General features: G+C 51.8%; 2 protein-coding genes across 4 annotated transcripts in view; one reads left to right on the top strand and one right to left on the bottom strand.

The window, feature by feature from the left end:
• The first annotated feature begins 1,300 nt into the window (after positions 1–1,300).
• Positions 1,301–6,418, top strand: LTC4S (leukotriene C4 synthase). The gene is made up of 6 exons (XM_036750386.1): positions 1,301–1,379; positions 2,682–2,781; positions 3,360–3,430; positions 3,682–3,763; positions 3,851–3,988; positions 6,358–6,418. The coding sequence occupies exons 1-6, from the start codon at positions 1,313–1,315 to the stop codon at positions 6,377–6,379; spliced, it is 480 nt and encodes a 159-aa protein (XP_036606281.1). The 5' UTR covers positions 1,301–1,312; the 3' UTR covers positions 6,380–6,418.
• Positions 4,173–16,932, bottom strand: part of MGAT4B (alpha-1,3-mannosyl-glycoprotein 4-beta-N-acetylglucosaminyltransferase B) — a 55,897-nt gene continuing 43,137 nt past the window's right edge. The window contains exons 8-15 of one of the 3 annotated variants that reach the window (XM_036750385.1): positions 16,524–16,638; positions 14,491–14,621; positions 12,983–13,090; positions 6,381–6,574; positions 5,871–5,949; positions 5,636–5,723; positions 5,056–5,168; positions 4,173–4,940 (exon numbers count right to left, since the gene is read on the bottom strand). In XM_036750385.1, coding sequence (XP_036606280.1) covers positions 4,917–4,940; positions 5,056–5,168; positions 5,636–5,723; positions 5,871–5,949; positions 6,381–6,574; positions 12,983–13,090; positions 14,491–14,621; positions 16,524–16,638 — 852 coding nt within the window. In that variant the 3' untranslated portion in view covers positions 4,173–4,916. Of the gene's footprint in view, positions 4,941–5,055; positions 5,169–5,635; positions 5,724–5,870; positions 5,950–6,380; positions 6,575–12,982; positions 13,091–14,490; positions 14,649–16,523; positions 16,639–16,932 lie in introns of all 3 variants that reach the window. The other 2 variants (XM_036750383.1, XM_036750384.1) reach the window with 2 other exon arrangements.

Below are 16,932 nucleotides of genomic sequence, written 5' to 3'. Positions count from 1 at the left end.
GTGGCCGTGGGGAGCCAGGTGTCCTCTGCCCCACCCCACCCCCTTCCACGACTATGGAGGGTGCAGGGAGGGGAAGAGAAGGTACCGCCAGTGCTGGAGAAGATGGCCGGGTATGCTGCTTATCTGGGGAAGCCAGATCTCATTGCTAGCAGAAGGAAATACTGAGAGAGAGAAGTCCAGGACAAAGGAATGAAGGGAAGTTTGTATACAGACAGAAGGCATGGTGACCAGTGATTAATTAATACAGAGGGAAGAAGAGAAACAGGATGTGAGAGCTTGTTACTCATAGGACTAATAGTGGGTGGCAGATAAATAATAATAGAAGGGGTGGCCTTGCTGCACAGGGGTGTTGAAATTTTTTTTTAAAGATAAGGAATAATTAGGGGCAGCTAGGTGGCACAATAGATTACCAGCCCTTGAGTTGGGAGGACCTGAGTTCAAATGCAGCCTCAGACACTTACTGTGTGAACCTGGGCAACAACCCCAGTTGCCTCAAAAAAAAAAAAAAGATGAGGAATAACTGAGCACATTTGGTATTTGCTCACTGCCCACCTGGCCCCAGCAGGTAACACTGTGCCTGGCATTTGGTAGGTTCTTAATAACTGATAGATTGATCGACAGCTCCCTCCCCCAAGGAGTTTGACTATTAGCAGGTCATCCCAGAAGCCTCCTCGGAGGCAAGTCTTCCAGGGCTGAGTGTGGGATGAGGGAATGGGGTGCTGCACCACTCTCTTCTCTGGTTTAGCAGCTTCATCTGTAGTGAAGGATTTCCCACCTCCTTGATGGGAACTTGGATCTTGTTCATTGACTTTCAGGCGGCTCCTTCAAAAGTCTCCGGCCTTGTCTGTGTTTGCGGTCTGTCCCCTAGAGGCAGTGCCCAGGCTCTGGGAGGGGCAATCCTGGGCTGAGGATGGGGAGATGAATGGCCCCTCCTGTGTACTTGAGGGAACCAGCTGAAACGGGGCGGGGGGGGGGGGGATCCATCCAGTGAGCCTTCTGTAAAGCGCTTCCTCAGAGGGCTCTATGCATGGAGCCGGAGCCAGGCTGTGAGTGGGAGGGTGTAGCGCTGCAACTGAAGCCCAACATCTGTGCTCCCTCAAAGCTCTCTGCCAGGATGGGCTTCCCAGAAGGGAAGCTGGGGGGTTCCTCTAAGGGAACTGGGAGGGGGAGGAAGGGACAGGAACTGTTAGTTCCATGATGAAATGAATGCCGGGGGTGGAGAGCAGAGGCAGTTGGGTGGAGCTCTACTGGCCCTTAAGAAGCAGCTGCCAAGCAGATACCAAAGCACTGGACTCCCCCCGCTGCGGTCGTCATGCATGGGGTACATGAGGAGGTGGCCCTGCTAGCTGCAGTCACCCTTGTCGCAGTCCTGTTACAAGGTAAGGCCCTGCTCTGACGTCCAGCTCAACTTCTGGAGAGTCCAGGGAGGTTTCTGCTGTAGCAAGCTGATGCCCTCAGACCTCAGGACCATCATGGGGAGGGGAGTCCCCCAGAAGCCTAGCAGGAGAGGAGGCTGCCAGTCTCTGGGAAAGGTTAGGGATGAGACTGCAGCCAGGTGACTTGGGGTGGGGGTTAGAGGGTATGGAGCCGTCTGGCCAAAGACATAGGGACTTCAATCTGATTGAGTTCCCCTTTTAGCTATGAAGCCCCCATTCGGAAACTCCAAGTCCAGGGTCATGGGGGACAGGGGAGTGGAAAAGGAAGGATGGTCCCAGAATAGTATCGGAGCAGGACCACAGACATCTCGACCCCTGGAGGTTGGGTTGCCTTTCTCTTTGTTTTCTTGGGGGGTTGGCTGGTCCAGAGACCTGACATTCTTGGTAGAGGGAATTCCTAGTGAAGAAACCCCAACTCGGATGGGTCATTCTTCTGCAATTCCTTTGAGACCTTAGGTGACTTGCCACTGTGTCAGAGGCAGGATTTGAACCTAGGTCTTCTTGACTCGGTCCAGCCATCTATGCCTTTTCCATTAGCGATTAGTAAGAATGTTTCTAAATGCACCCAAAGGAGATAAATCTTCAATTCCAAGGAATTCCAGAGCAGGATGTTCCCTCAGATGGCCTCTAGTGGGACTTCCTGACACTGGAGGGAATCAGGAATCCCCTCTCCAGCCCCAGACTGAAGCCTGGACTGTAACTGCATCTGCAAAAGTGGCATGTTCCAGGTGCCCCAGCAAGGACTTCTCCAGGATTTGACTAAATTTTGCAAACCAAATGAAGGACAAAGTCCAAAGACTCTGAGGCTCACCTGTAGGGAGGGAAGGGGTGGGGGGAGAGGGAGGGAAGAGAGAGAGAGAGAGAATGTGTGTGCGCGTGCTTGTATGTCTAGATGTCATCAGGTGAGCGCTCAGAGATTCTCAGGGAGGTTCATTCCCACTTTATGAAGCCCTCCATGACAGGCAGGGGGATGGGAGAGGTGACCTTACCCCAAGAGAACATTTGATTGAATTCATTAAGGATAGCTCCCACTTCTGTATCATGGTGTAAGCTTTTCTTGAGAAAGCACAAGTTTTATATAACTCATTTTACAGATGACAGTTCAATGACATCTCTAGTAGAAAAAGGACCAGAATGCTGGTTCTGCTCCCCACTGCACTAAGTGCTGGTGATAAGGCCAGGAGGCCTGTCCAGTCCAGGGGGAGTGGAAAACTGACCGGTCGGTTCTCTTCCTCTCCTCCTCAGCCCACTTCTCCTGGCAGGTGATCACAGCGAGGAGGAGATTCAGAGTATCACCCCCAGCCACCACTGGCCCCCCAGAGTTTGAGAGAGTCTTCCGGGCCCAGTAAGGATCCGTGATATGTGCCCAGAGCATTGGACGGGATCAGGAAAGACATCCAAGAATCTGTGTCCCTACTCTTCTGGCTCCTTAGCTGGACTCAGAGGTGTTGAGCCTGAGACCCAGACACAGTTGGCTCGTCCTGCCCTGGGATCTCTGTGTGCCTGGCCTTCAGGGGCCAAGGGAAGAGGTGTCATAGAGCTTTGCCACTGTCCCTGCCCCACTCGGCTCGATGCCTAGACATCTAGAACCCCACCCTGCCCTGACACACTCCTCAATGCTCAAGATGTAGGAGGAAGCCTCTTCCACCACCTCCATTTCACAGCCCCAGGAGAAAGACCACCGAGGGTAAAAAACTGGCAGCAGCAGGGGTAAAACAAAGGCCCCATGGCTCATCCCCCTATACCCTGAAAGCCTGTGTCCCCATCCTCCCAGCTTCCCCTTGCAAGGAGTGACAGCTCCTTCCAGAGTCCCCTTCGTTTTCCCAGTAGAGACCTTGGCTGGGGAGAGAGGGTCTTGGGTGAGAGGTAAAAGGAGAGCTCAACTCTGTCTCTCTTCCTCCTTTCCCCGACCTCCCTCTACAGGGCAAACTGCACAGAGTACTTCCCCCTGTTCCTGGCCGTCCTCTGGGTCGCTGGTATCTTCTTCCATCAAGGTATCAGGGCCTGGGGCACCGGGTGTAGACTGAGAACCAAGCCCTCTCCCCCAGACTCCAGTGCTCCAGCCCCAGAAGGCAGCCCTCATCCCCAGGCGCTTCAGTGTGTGTGCCCCAGATCCCGTGAGGATGCTGCCAGCTATTCCCCTGCTTTATGCATGACAGCTCATTCACAGAGTCAGGTTGCTGTGCGCCCCACCCCCCACTCTCTTCCAGAGGCCTCAAAAGCTGTCACTCTTTCTCTGGAAAAGGTACAGCAGCTGCCTGCGGCCTCCTCTACCTGGGTGCCCGTTACAAATACTTCCATGGCTACGCTGCATCGGCCGAGGGGAGGTGAGCAAGGACGCGGGGCGGGGGGGAGAAGGCAGGGCCGGAGGGGTACCTCCTCTTGCTGATCTTCACCCCCCTCAACCTCCACAGACTGGGCCCCCTGTACTTTGGTGCCCGTGTCCTCTGGCTGCTGGTAGCTCTGTCTGCATTGGGCCTGGCCTCCCACTTTCTGCCAGCCTTCCTGAAGATGCCCCTCCTGAGGAGGCTGCAGTGGCTGGTTGTGATGGGGTAGGAAGTGGGGCGGGGCCCCACGAGGGGATCAAGAGTATGGATCGAGATGGCTTGGAAGTGCCAATCCCACCAGGGATCAGGGGGGCTCTGGTGACAGTGGCACTGTGGAGAAATATGGAGGTCTGAGGTCCCTAGAGCTAGGGGAGTGTGATGCAAACTCCCCCCAAGGTTTGAAACGGAATTAAACTTTTATTACAATTCACGTTTTATATAATTATATATCGACATACGTGAAAAAATCAAATGTATTCAATAATAAAAAACACAGCACATTAGAGTAGTATGATGCATTCCAGTGTACGGCCGCCTAAGCCCGGAGAGGCCCCCCAGTTCCGCCAGCGCACAGCACAGCCAGGGGCCAGGGCTGGGCAGCACCTTAAGAAAGGCCTGTCCCCTGGGATCCCTGCCCCTTATCACGCCCAGCCAGGGGGACTCAGGCACCCTGATCCGCAGCTCCTTGGCCCCATCGTGAGGAAGGGATGAAGGGCAGGTATCCTCAACTGTCCCAGGGCCCCATCTGTCTGGCCCAGCCAGGCCCGGCCCAGCCCAAGGAGATAGCACCAGCTCCCTAGGACCGGAGACCCTTGTGGGGCCTGCCCACATCAGGCTGGTGGGCACAGTGGAGGCCAAGGATGGCCTTGGGCCATGGGGCTCATCTCCCCCTCCAGGACCCCTCATTCCCACCAGCCCCATGTGTGCCTTGGGGCCCTCAGTTCCACTTTACCACAGGAAGGGAGGCCCCCTAGGGACCACCCCAGGCCTCCCCTTTGCCCCCAGGGCTGTCTTTGGTCCTGTCACCTCCAGATCTTGTACCCCACTAGGCTCTGGAGCAAGGGCACAGGCTCCCCGCAGGGTGACGGGGGAGACGCTGGGGCAGGATGGGGCTGTGCAGCCTGAAAGCACTGCTCCCTTCATCTTCCAATGCTTAGTCAGCCTTTTTCAGGAAAATCTGGAAGAACAGAGCGGGTAAGGATCAGTCAGGGGTGGCAACTCAGGACACAAGCTAACAGGCTCTTCAGCCTCACTGATGTCGGAGCCCACGAACACCTTCAAGGCCTTCTTACCTCACTCAGGATGACCCACACCGGGGAGTCGGTCTGGATGGACAGCCGGACAGCTTCCAGGGGCCCGAAGGCTGGGTCTACCTCACCCTCAGCCACACCCTTGGAAAAGGAACCTGAAGGGGTAGAGAGGCACCTCATAGACATACCTGAGACCCCCCAGCCCAACCCAGCCACCTCAGAAAGGGCCCAGCTGAGGGCAGAGAGAAGAGAGAACCCAGCCCCAGAAGACGGACATCTAGCCCTTCCCCACACTGAAATCGACAGTGATAGCTAGTATGGACACAGTGCTGTGAGGTCTGCAAAACACTTCACAAACATCTCATTTGTTCTTCACAGCTCTGGTGGTAGGGAGGGCTACTATTACCCCCATCTTACAGGTGAGGAAACTGAGGTAGAGAGCCATGAAGCCACTTGCCCAGGGTCATACAGCTAGTAAATTATCTGAGGCTGGATTTGAATTAGGGTCTTCCTAATTCCAGGTCCAGTGCTCCATCCACTGCTGTCTAGGTGCAACAGATAGGGTGCTCACCATCCTTGGGTTTTTGCCCCCATGCTCATCTTCTGGCTTGGGCCTACTCACCAATCTGGAGGTAGCCATCTGGGGTCCTGGGATACCTGAGAGCGGCCCCCCGGCCCTCCTGCAGGGCCTCCTTGTCCGACTGCGGGTTCTGGGGGGCAAAGGGCAAGAACAGGGAGCAGCTGGTCATCATGGAGGGGCCGGGGAGACAGGCAGGGGCAAAGGGAAGCCAGTCTGCTTTGGATCCCAAGGCAATCGAGTGACCCCTCCCGCCTGCCTGCCAGGCTACGCTACTCACGTCAAAGGGCAGCACCTCCACCGTGGTGTTGAACAGCTTGTCCTGTGGGTGCTCAATGTTTCCACTTCGGAAGAAAAACCTGTTTGACAGAGACTCGTGTTGTTTGTAAACCCAAAGGCATACACACACACTGAGATGGAGAATGGGAGAGAGACAGAGACAGAGACGGACAGACAGACAAACAGAGAGAAAGGGAGATAGACAGACAAGACAGAGACACACAAAAAGACAGAGAGAGGCAGAGACAGAGAGAGACAGACATAGACACAGAGAGAGGCACACAAAAAGACAGAGAGAGGCAGAGACAGAGAGAGACAGACATAGACACAGAGAGAGGCACACAAAAAGACAGAGAGAGACAGAGGCAGAGACGGGGCAAGCTTCTCTCCCAGCTCCCAGGCCAGTATCATTAGACAAAGTCCAGGGTTCGGGGACAGGGGCTCAGCAAATTCCACTGGAGATGATGATGGATGAGTCCCTCCCCTAGGTGCAGGGTGGTGGGGCACTGACCGCTCGAGGCGCAGTGGCTGGAAGAATCTGAAGCGGATGAAGTCTCCAGCTATGGGAGTGAAGGCCCAGAAGAAGTCTTCTCGCAGATAGGCCTTCTCCAGGGTGAAATGCTGGTACGTCTTGAGGCTAGTGCTGACCTCAGCAGGGGGGTTCATGTGCTCCTTTCTCAGGGCATGTTTACCAAAATCCTTGTCCTGGACACAAGCACAAGCATGGGGGGAGGGGGTGGATAGGAGTCATGCCAGACTTACAACTAGCAAGAAGCCCCAGCACAGAAGGACCTCCCTGAGGTAGGAGTGGGAGGGGGTCAGGGTTTGTCTCTCCCAACCTGGCCACCCCTGGCCACCTCCACCACTCTGGCCTAACAGTGTCCTTGAAGTGTCCAGAGAGGTCGGGGCCTCCCTTGTGTCTAGGTGGACATCACTCTGGAACTGCTGACCCCTTCTCCCTCAGATGCTCTCATACAGTCAGAGGACATAGCCCCTACCTAAGAGGCCGGTCCTGAAGGCTCGGCAATGACCTCAAAGGGTCCCTTTAGTCAACCAATGAGCAAGCATTTATTCATCTACTCTGTGCTGGGAACTACACTAGGTTCTGGGAGACAGAGACAGAAATAAGACATTCCTCTTGCCCTCAAGGAGCTTACCATCATGTGTACAGAGGAGGAAACAACAGGGCAGTTACAAAACAGTCACATGGCAGGAAGTACTATGCTGGGGCAACCAGGGAAAGCCTCCTGAAGGATGCCTGCCCTTTCCCAGGCTCCTTTGCACAGGTGTGGAATATTGAATGGTACATTTTTTTTTGATGTTTTGATTGATTTGACTGGATTCTTTTTTCCTATTTTTTTTTTTGGAAGCAGTTGGGGTTAAGTGACTTACCCAGGGTCATATAGCTAGTAAGCGTCTGAGGCCAGATTTGAACTCAGGTCCTCCTGACTCCAGAACTGGTGCTCTCTCCACTGCACCACCTAGCCCTATAAATGCCGGCTCTTATGACCACTGAAGCCAAAGGAAAGGTTGAGCTTTCCAAAGGGCAGTTCTGGGGTCCCCATAGTTGTCCCCATACTTTTTTAAATTTAAATTCTTTGTTATAAGAGATGGCTTTCTTAGGAGGGGAGGGGAGGGAGAACACAAGCGGAGATGCAGACGATATAGATCTCGAGACTAGAGGTTCTAAGAAGTAAAGGAGAGAAAGGTGTCCCAAGTATGGGGAAGAACGTGTGCAAAAGTGTAGAGAGGGGAGATGGGATCTTCTGTATGGAGAGAAGTAGGCCCGTCTGGCTTGAGCCAAACTCTGAGGAAGAATTATGTATCATTAGCTGAGGAGAGAGGCTGGACCTTGACTGTGACAGGCTTTGAAAAGTGTCTTAGCCGTAATGAAGGGGAAGACACCAGAAGTTCCTGAACGAGAAGTGACACAGTCAGACTGCAGCTTTGGGAATACCAACATGGCAGCAATGTGGAGGATGGGGCCAGGGCTGCACCGTTCTGGCCGGAGCCGATCTCAGGAGCTTGGGCACCAACTCACCCCACAGCTCTCCCGGCCGTGGTCCTGCTAAGACCCAGGTGACAGGCTCACCTGAGACTGCGTGCTCACTCCTGGGCTGGTTATACCAGACCTGAGCTGGCGACCACCCCATGCACCTAGCCCTGGCTGTCCCCTTCAGCACAGCGCAGCTCCTCGTCCTACCAGGACTTGTAATTCACTGCAGATGAACAGATACCAGGCTGCCATTCTGACCAGACAACAGCACACTCAATCCCAGGCGGCTCCTGGGCCCTGGGGGCCGACATCCAAGTCAGAGGGGCTCAAGAATTCATGCCAAAGACCCACAATGGGGTTTCATTCATCCGTCCCACCTGTGAGGGCCCTGGGCAGGGGATCACGGCTCTATGCCTGTTATTGGGTACTGCTGCTCTCAAGAAAATACAATGTATTTTTAATCTATAAGCAGGTAGATGGTCCAGTGAAGAGTACTGAAAATAGAGTCATGAAGACCTAAGTTCAAATCCTGCCTCAGATCCTTACTAGCTGAGTGACCCTGGGTGAGTCATCCAGCTTGTTTGCCTCAGTTTCCGCACCTGCGAAGTGGGCATGACACCACCTCCCAAAGTCGCTGGGAGGATGAAATGAGGTTTTGGTATAGTTGTAACGACGATGGCGTCACAGGATCACAGTTAAGAGGTAGAAGGAATCTTAGAAGTGACCCTAGTACAACCCTCTCATTTTACTGATGGAGAAACAAAGGTACAGAGAAATGAAAGACTTGCCCAACGTGGGAAGTGGCTGAGCCAAGACTTGAAGCCAGATTCTCCCATTCCACATTCAGGTTTCAGATTTCTGAAGGGCTGTAATCCCCAAGTACATGTCTCAGGGGCAGAGAGGAGGAGCTCCTTCTGGATCCACCCTGATGGTTCCCAGAAGCAGCAGCATGGTGTTATGGGAGGAGTGCTGGTGCCAGAATCCCAGCTGTCGCTCACTTGTGTGAGTCATTCACTTCTTGGAGCCTCAGTTTCCTGAGGTCAGACCAGCTGATTCGGGGACCCTAACATCTCAATGGCACATCCCCAGAGTCTGCACAGCCAGCTTGGGCATTCAGCACTGATCACAGGCGCTAGCTCCATCTCAAGTGGAACAATGGACCTTAGATCTCCCACGAGTGTAATTGCTCGGTAGTGTCCTCTCCTCCCACAGCAACCAGATGGTCAAAGGTCAGCGCTGCATCTTACATCACTCACCACTTCCCCCATGACCCCTTCTTCACTCTGGTCTCAGATGAAGAGATGGCCCCTGTCTTCACCAAGGCAAAACCCCTCTGCATGCACCCCTGATCCCATGGCCTCCTGACTTTTCCAGTAGTTCTTCTGCTCATACTGGCATCCCCACTCTCTCTCTCTTTTCAATCTTTCCCTGTCTACTGGCTCTTTCTATGCTGCCTGTAAACATGGCCGTGTCTCCTCCAGCCTTAAAAACCCCTCACTTGACATGACCTTCCCCACTAGCTACTGTCTCCTGTCCCTTCTCCCTTTCACGGCTAAATTCCTCTCCTGGCGTCCTATGATCGATCCAACAATGCCAGCCTACTTGTAGGTCCTTGACCATGAAACCTCCATCTCCCATTTCCGTTTCCGGCTCTGGAACAGTGGCTCTTCCCATTGAATTCTGGAAGTCCGACAGACCTTTGACAGGGTCTAATTTATGACTGCCCAAATCCAGCGCTGCCTGGGACCCAAATGACCATTTGCTGTAAATGCATCGTCTTGATAAAAGAAGGTCACCAAAGATCCTCAGGCCTCAGTGTTCCTATAAGCTAACTGCTAAGTCCTCTACCTCTCCTGGGCAATAGAGCTGCTACCTTAGGCCTTGAAGCCTGGCACTACCAGCTGAAGGGTGATGTTCTGAGTGACCAAATGAACCAGAAGCAGAAGCCATTGCAAAGTACAGGAAACCTAGCCACAGGGACCAAGGCTGGGGCTCTTTTCTTGGTCCTATTTGACTTTCATTGCCAGTAGACTGTCCAGTCCCCGGGATTGAAAAGCCAGAATTCTTGGTAGTGCCCACCCTCTCCTACTTGCTATGCTATCATCCAGCCATGGCACCCTGAGACCTCACCAGGTCCCTGTGTTATCCATCCTGCCTCTTATGCCTTACATTGGCCTCAGTTCTATGGTGACACCACCACATGATTTACAAAAGCTACTAACAATTGCTGAGGCCTTCTGATGGTCCCAGGTACACCATGAGTGTCTAGGATGAGGAAAGGGAATGGTCCGGCTGTCCTCGACTGTGGTCTGGCCTCTTATTGTGTTCAGTTCTAGGGGCCACATCTGAAGGACTCTGACACAGCGGACTACATCCGGAGGAGGAGGGTGACTAGGAGGCTGAATGGACTAGAGACCATGCTATACAAGGCTCAGTTGAAGAGAATGAGGATCTTTAGCCTGGAAAAGATGACTTTAGCAGGAAAAGAGGAGAGCTATTTTCAATATCTAAAAGGCTGTCATAGATTTGTTCAGTCTGGTTGCAAAAGGCATGAAAAGTACCATTGGGAAGAAGCTGCAAAGACACTTTTCTGCTCAATAATGAATAAAAAAAGCCCAATGACTAGGACTATCCAAAGTGGAATGAATGCCCATGGTAGGTAATGAGTTCCCCATCAACAGTGATCTTCAAATACAAGCTGGATGGTCACTTGGCAGGAGATAGTAGTAGGATTCTTTCTTCACTGGGGAATGAGTTGAATTAGAATTCAGAGGCGTCAAACTCACAGCCCTCAACGTGTTGCCCTAACCAGATTAAAATGCAATTGGGAAATGTTTAACAAAATAAATAAAAATACAATACGATATAGATAATGTTAATATGTGGTTTTCTAAGTCAACATGTGGCCAGCAGGGGTCCATTTCTATTTGAGTTTGACACCCCTGGGACTGGATGACCTTCAAGGATGATGTGCTAACACTCATAACCAATTGTGAAACCCATGTGAGTGACTAAACCAGGAAGTGAGAGGAGAAATGGTCACCTGGACTTTGACAACACCATCACCACCACCACCACCACCACCACCCCCACCCACACTCAATCCCACAGTTCTTAAGGGGTTCCATCCCATATGTCAGCAAACTTGCTGCAGCTATTCAGAAAGTCTGGGTTGGGAGCCGTGAGTATTGCTTCCTCACTGTAAGCCAACGTAGTGCCAGAAGCAGGGTCAGTCTCTATCGTTTCCCTTCTTGAGAAAGATTGGGGGAAGGGGTGTGGATGGGAGTGATGAACCCTCCCTCTTGAAAAATTCCCAACCAATGCACAAAGGATGGCCATCCTTTAGGCAGACTTGAGGGGTAGGTAGACAGGCCAGCCTCAGCCCTTTGCTTTGCTTTGCTTTGCTTACAAAAGAAATTATCGATACAATTTGTTGACATAACATACACTTCCCAACAAACAGCTGAACATTACCCAGAAAGGTCAGTTTTATCAATTATTAACACAAAGGAGTGAGGTATCCTTTAACTGAGTGTGTTCCTGACACACTTCTCCACATCAGCTTTATTTATTTACATGGTCACTGTGCATACCCTTCAGTCCTACTTTCTTCATGTGTGTGCATGACTTCATACAAGTCTTCCTCAGATTCTCTGGAGTTTTTATATTCATCCTTAATGGCACAATATTCCCATTAGCTTCCACAATTTATTCCTCTATAGTCTCTAACCACTGTGCATATTTTTGGGGGGCTTTCTGTCATCACAAATTGTGCAGCTAGGATCAGTTTGATCACATGGGTCTTTCCCTGCCATCGGTAATTCCCTTGGTGTATGGACAATCCTGGAAGTGGAATCTCAGAGTCAAAGGGTATGAGCTTTTCTTGCAGGACTCCCACTGGCTTTCAAGGACAGTAAAGCTTATTCACAGTTCCCACAGCAGAGAATGAGCCTGCCTGTCTCCCCTCAGCCTTTCCCCCAGTGAGGTTTCCCATCTCTGTCAGCCTGATGGCTTTGAGTGTATGAGCTCAAGGTTGTTTTTCCTTTTCAGCTCCTCGTCCTGAATACCACACCTTGTTAGCTCAGCTAGTGCTCCTGGGTCCTCGTGCCCACATTCCTTTCCTCTCCTACCACCCTGAGTGAGGACAGGCCTTGGACCTAGTACTTTTCCTACAAGAGTTAACTGAAGGTGACTGGAAAGGGTAAAGACAACCAGGAGGTATTCACGGCCCCTGCCAGACAGATGTCCCATGTGCAGTGGGGCCAAAGGCAGGGACATGAGAGACTCTGCAAGGCATGCCAATGGAAAGGGGCCAGGCTTCAACCCGCCCTAGCCCAGGCCCCAGGACAACTTATGTTGTTCTTTCTTGAATCCCAGGAAAGATCTCAGGGACCAACTAGTCTAACCCACTCATGCTGTGGTTAGGGAAACTGAACCCCAGAGGGGGAAGGCAATTGCCCAAGATCACACAGCTCTCCAGGACTAGGGACTAGATCTCCTGGACCTTCTGACTCCGACTGCATTCTCCTCTTTGGAGCCTGCATTCAAAGCGGGCAAGAGACCATGTCAGAAGGTAGGACCCAAGGTAAACACCTGCTGTGTTTGGCCTTCAGTGCTGTGATCACAGGGAAACCCTAGACTCTCATAGGGAAGTGTGCCACTTTGACTTGTGAATCTGGAAGGTTCACACAGCCAGCTTCTCCATCCTCTCTGCCACCAGCCTTAAAAAAGCCTTCATTACCACCTGCACAGGCTACTACAAGAGCCTGCTTAGGAGGTAGGTCTTCCTACCCCCATCCTCTCACCCCTCTAATTTACTTCTCACACCACAGCCAGACTAATCTTTCAAATATATAAATCTGGCCATGACACTCAAAAATCTTCAGTGGCTCTCTATTGCTTACTGAGTCAAGTTCAGGATCCCCTTTACCTGGCATTCAAGGCCCCTCACAATGTGTTGCCACCCTATCTTTTCAGCCTTATGGTACTCAATGTTCCAGTAAAACTAGACTACTTTCTGTGCCCTGCACACACTGGGTTTTCCTACCTCTAAGACAAATGGACAGAATAAAGCAGTAGAAGGTAAGAGGTACCATGGAAAAAAGACAGAGATGTACCTTAAGTTTCTGGATCTTCCCAGCCAGGGAGGAGTGGGTGCCCACGTGCTGGAAAAGTGAGGGTTTGAAGCGGATCCGAAGATTTGCCTTCTGTCGATCACAGTGCTTCTGGACAGACAGAGAGGGAAAGTTAACACCAGCCAGGAGAGGGAGTCAGAGAGACAGCGCAAACACAGAGATGGGCTGGGCTGGCACATGGACAGAGATGGAAGGAGGGGCTGGATATAAACACAGTAGGTAGACATGTATAGTGGTGGTGGTGGTGGTGCTGGTGGTGCTGCTGCTGCTGCTGGTGCTAGTGGTAGTGGTGGTGGTGGTGGTGGTGGCGCTAGTGGTGGTAGTAACTGACATTTCTATAGAGATTTAAAGCTTCTAAAACACCTTACATATATTATCACATGTGACTCTCACACCACAGCTCACTGAAGCAGGTATAACAGGTATTATTGTCCCCATTTTTAAGAGGAGAAAACTAAGTCTCTGCCTAGGCTCACACAGCTTGTCAACGTCAGAAGTGGGATTTGAAACCCCCTGGTCTTCCTGATGCCCAGTCCATAGTTCTATCCATTAAGCCAAACTGTCTCTTGAAAAGTGTGGGGAATAGGCTAGATATGCAGCTAAGCAGACCAAAGGGGTGGGTGATGAGGACAGGCCACGTGGACAGACAGAGCAGCTGGACAACACATAGGATGGGAAATGGACAGACAGATAAGGCAAAGATGGACAGCTGGAAAGAAGGGATGGCTGGGGAGGAGACTGACAGAGTAGGTGGACACACTCACATGGGAAAAACAGTCAGAAAAGGCAGATTAACAAAGTCAAGTCACACAGACAGAGCAGGCAAACAGATCGATGGGGTGGGTGGTCAGAACTGAAGGTTACTGCCAGCCAGAGCAGGACGAAGGTAACCCTCCAGCTGCACCTCCCCGGTGGCTCTGTACACACCATCCCCACAGTTGGTGGTGAGCTCAGTGTCTCCCACAGGTCAGTGCTTTGGCTCCTGGGATGGCAAAGAGGCCTGGGACAGCCCCAGCCTGTGCTTCTTCACCTTCCAACATGACTCTTGGTTTACTAAAGGCAGGGAATTGGTCCAGGCACTGGGGCACGCATGTCTGCCCAGGCTCCCTGGTCCATGATTAGTTAGGAATTCTAGAGAATGTAAATGGCTCAAGTCCTTTGCTAACATGCCCTGGCCCAGGGTCCATGTGGCAAGCATCAGTGGGGACTCTGTATTCCAGAGATTAATTAGCCCAGGCCTCGTGTTTCACCAGGCAGGATGGCCTGGGTTACATGAACTCATCTGTAAACGGGGATGATAACAGCGCCTATCTCCCAGGGATTTTTGTGAAATCAAATGAGATAATATTTATCAACTTTAAAGCACGATATAAATCCTAGCTATTATGAAATTACGCCCACAGACAAGAGGACTGAGGCTGGTGCCAAGAGGCCTGCTCCCTGGCAGAGGGGAAGGGTGGGGTGCCCAATCTCCTGCCCCTCTTACTCACCGCATCCTTCTCCGGGTTGCAGACCTTCACCCACAGGATGTGGTCCAGAAGCCAGTCAATTGGCTTATCCCGATAGAACATGAGGATGAACTCCACGATCAGGCTCAGGTCCAGAGACTTGAACATCTTCCCTGAAGAGACCACCAACAGTGCCTGAGCTGGGGTGAGGGACAGAAAGGAGGCCAAGGTGCCTCAACCTCGCCCCACAGACCAGGACAAGGGGCAACAGGTGGAGTTGTAGAGAGGCAAAAATCAAGGTTTGTATAAGGACAAACTTCCTAAGATTGCACTGATCTAAGAGTACAGCAGGCTACCTCAGGGGGTCATGGGTTCCTTCCCCCTGGAGCTCTTCAGGCAAAGGTTGGATGACCACCAGTTGGGAGCCTCTTAGGTAGATAGGGGTGGCCTCTGAAATGCCTTCCTATCCTGCAGCTCTGTGATCTGAAGGGCCAAGGGTGGGGCTCCGCCAGGCCAGGAAGGGCTTGGAGGCACCTCCTCCTGCCCACCTGTCCTGGGGTTTTGTGGAAAGATGGGCAGCGTCGCTCCTGAAATGAATCTGCGGAGGGGGCTGGCATTAGGGGAGGGAAGGCGTTCTAGCACTCGCTATGTGCTAAGCGCATTACACCTATTATCTCATTTGATCCTTACAACAACCCTCATTACCCGATCATCCCTTATCTTATTATCTTATTACCCCTGACATTAAAGTGTTGTTCTTCAGTCATTCAGTCCTGTCCGACTCTCTGTGACCCTGTGGACCACAGCACGCCAACGCCGGCCATGCTGTTCTGGGCAGAGATTCTGAAGTGGTTTGCCATTTCCTTCTCCAGTGGATGATACACATTATAGTATGTTATTCCTTATCTCTTATTATTCTTACAGTCGAGGAAACTGAGGCAGAGGTTACGTGACTTGTCCAGAGTCATACAGCCGGTAAGTGTCTGAGGCCAGATTTTAAATCTGATCTTCCTGACTCCAGGCCCAGTGCTCTACCCACTGAACCACCTGGCTGCCTCTGCATTGCTGTATATAAATGTTGTCTCCCCTGGCAGAATGTAAGCAATGTGAGGACAGGGCCTGCTTCCGTTAATTAATTGTTGTTGAGTCATTTTTAATTGTGTCTGACTCTTTGTGATCCCTTTTGGGGTTTTCTTCGCAAAGATACCTGAGTGGTTTTGCCATTTCCTTCTCCAGCTCATTTTTCAGATGGGGAAACTGAGGCAAAGAGGGTTAAGTGACTTGCCCAGGGTCACACACCTAGTTAGTTTCTGAGGCCAGATTTGAACTCAGGTTTTCCTGACTCCCAAGTCTGGCGCTCTATCCACTGAGCCACCTAGCTAATCCAGTATTAATTAATGCATGATGACTGAGTGACTGATTGTGGGGGGAGCTACAGGACCGAGGGGTCACTCTGCTCTCCCCAAGTACTTTATCATCTTACTAGACTATGAGCTCTTGGACTCAAGCTTGTTGACCTTGGTTGGCCCAGGACAAAGGCATGCCACGCAAACATGTTGAATCTGTTACATCTTCAAGGACAGGATGCGTGTGTCATCCCTGAGACTGTCTTGTCTTTCTGGGCAGGTCTGGGGACTTCATATGAAACAGCCGGGCACAGCAGAAAACCAGGAGCAAGGCATCACAGAGCTGGCACTGGAAGGTCTCAGAGGCCGTCTAAACCAACCTCTTCATTTAACAGAAATGGAAACTTTGGCCCAGGGGCATTGAACGACTTGCCCAGGGTCACACAGGTATAAATGACAGAGACGGCATTTGAACTCAGGACCTCGTATTCCAAATCTAACCCTCTTTTCAGTGCACTATGGAAACAGGAGGAAGAAGAGGAAAACGGAAAAGGGCAAAAGAAGAAAGGAAGAAGAAGAGGAGATCTGGAGGAAAAGAGAAAAGGAGGAGGAGGCCACTCAGTGCTAACCAGTCAATAGCCTTGGCATGGGCCAAGGGGACAAGCTGGGGATGGCATCATGGCAAGATAAGGAAGGGCAGGACAGGGCAGGGAGACATGTGCTCATTACCAATGAAACCAAGCTGGGAGAATTCTAGGATCATCCACTCCTCCGAGGGTTGCTGGAGAGCAAAATTCTTCATGGTGCTCAGGTAGTTGGGCTTGGCCACAATGTCATCCTCCAACTGACAGAGGGGAGGGGAGAAGAGGAAGGCTCAAAAGCTGACCTCCCAATTCCCCTTCCCCATGAGAAAGAACAGGGGTGTATGTATGTGTATGTGTAGAGGGGGGGTCAGGCTTCTCATTCCTGACCCCTGGCTCTGCCCCGACCCTGCCCAGGGACCATACTGGGGTTCCCATGCCGCTTTACCAGTGGCAGGCTAGAAACAAGGTCACTTTCCAACACTGCCATCCCCAGAACCTGAGCCCATGTCCAGCATCTCCCTGAAAATCCCCTCCCTTCCACACTCAACCCCAAG

The sequence above is a fragment of the Trichosurus vulpecula genome, chromosome 3 (assembly GCF_011100635.1).
Source record: "Trichosurus vulpecula isolate mTriVul1 chromosome 3, mTriVul1.pri, whole genome shotgun sequence".
Taxonomy (NCBI): Eukaryota; Metazoa; Chordata; class Mammalia; order Diprotodontia; family Phalangeridae; genus Trichosurus; species Trichosurus vulpecula.
This window is presented reverse-complemented; position numbering and strand designations above follow the sequence as displayed.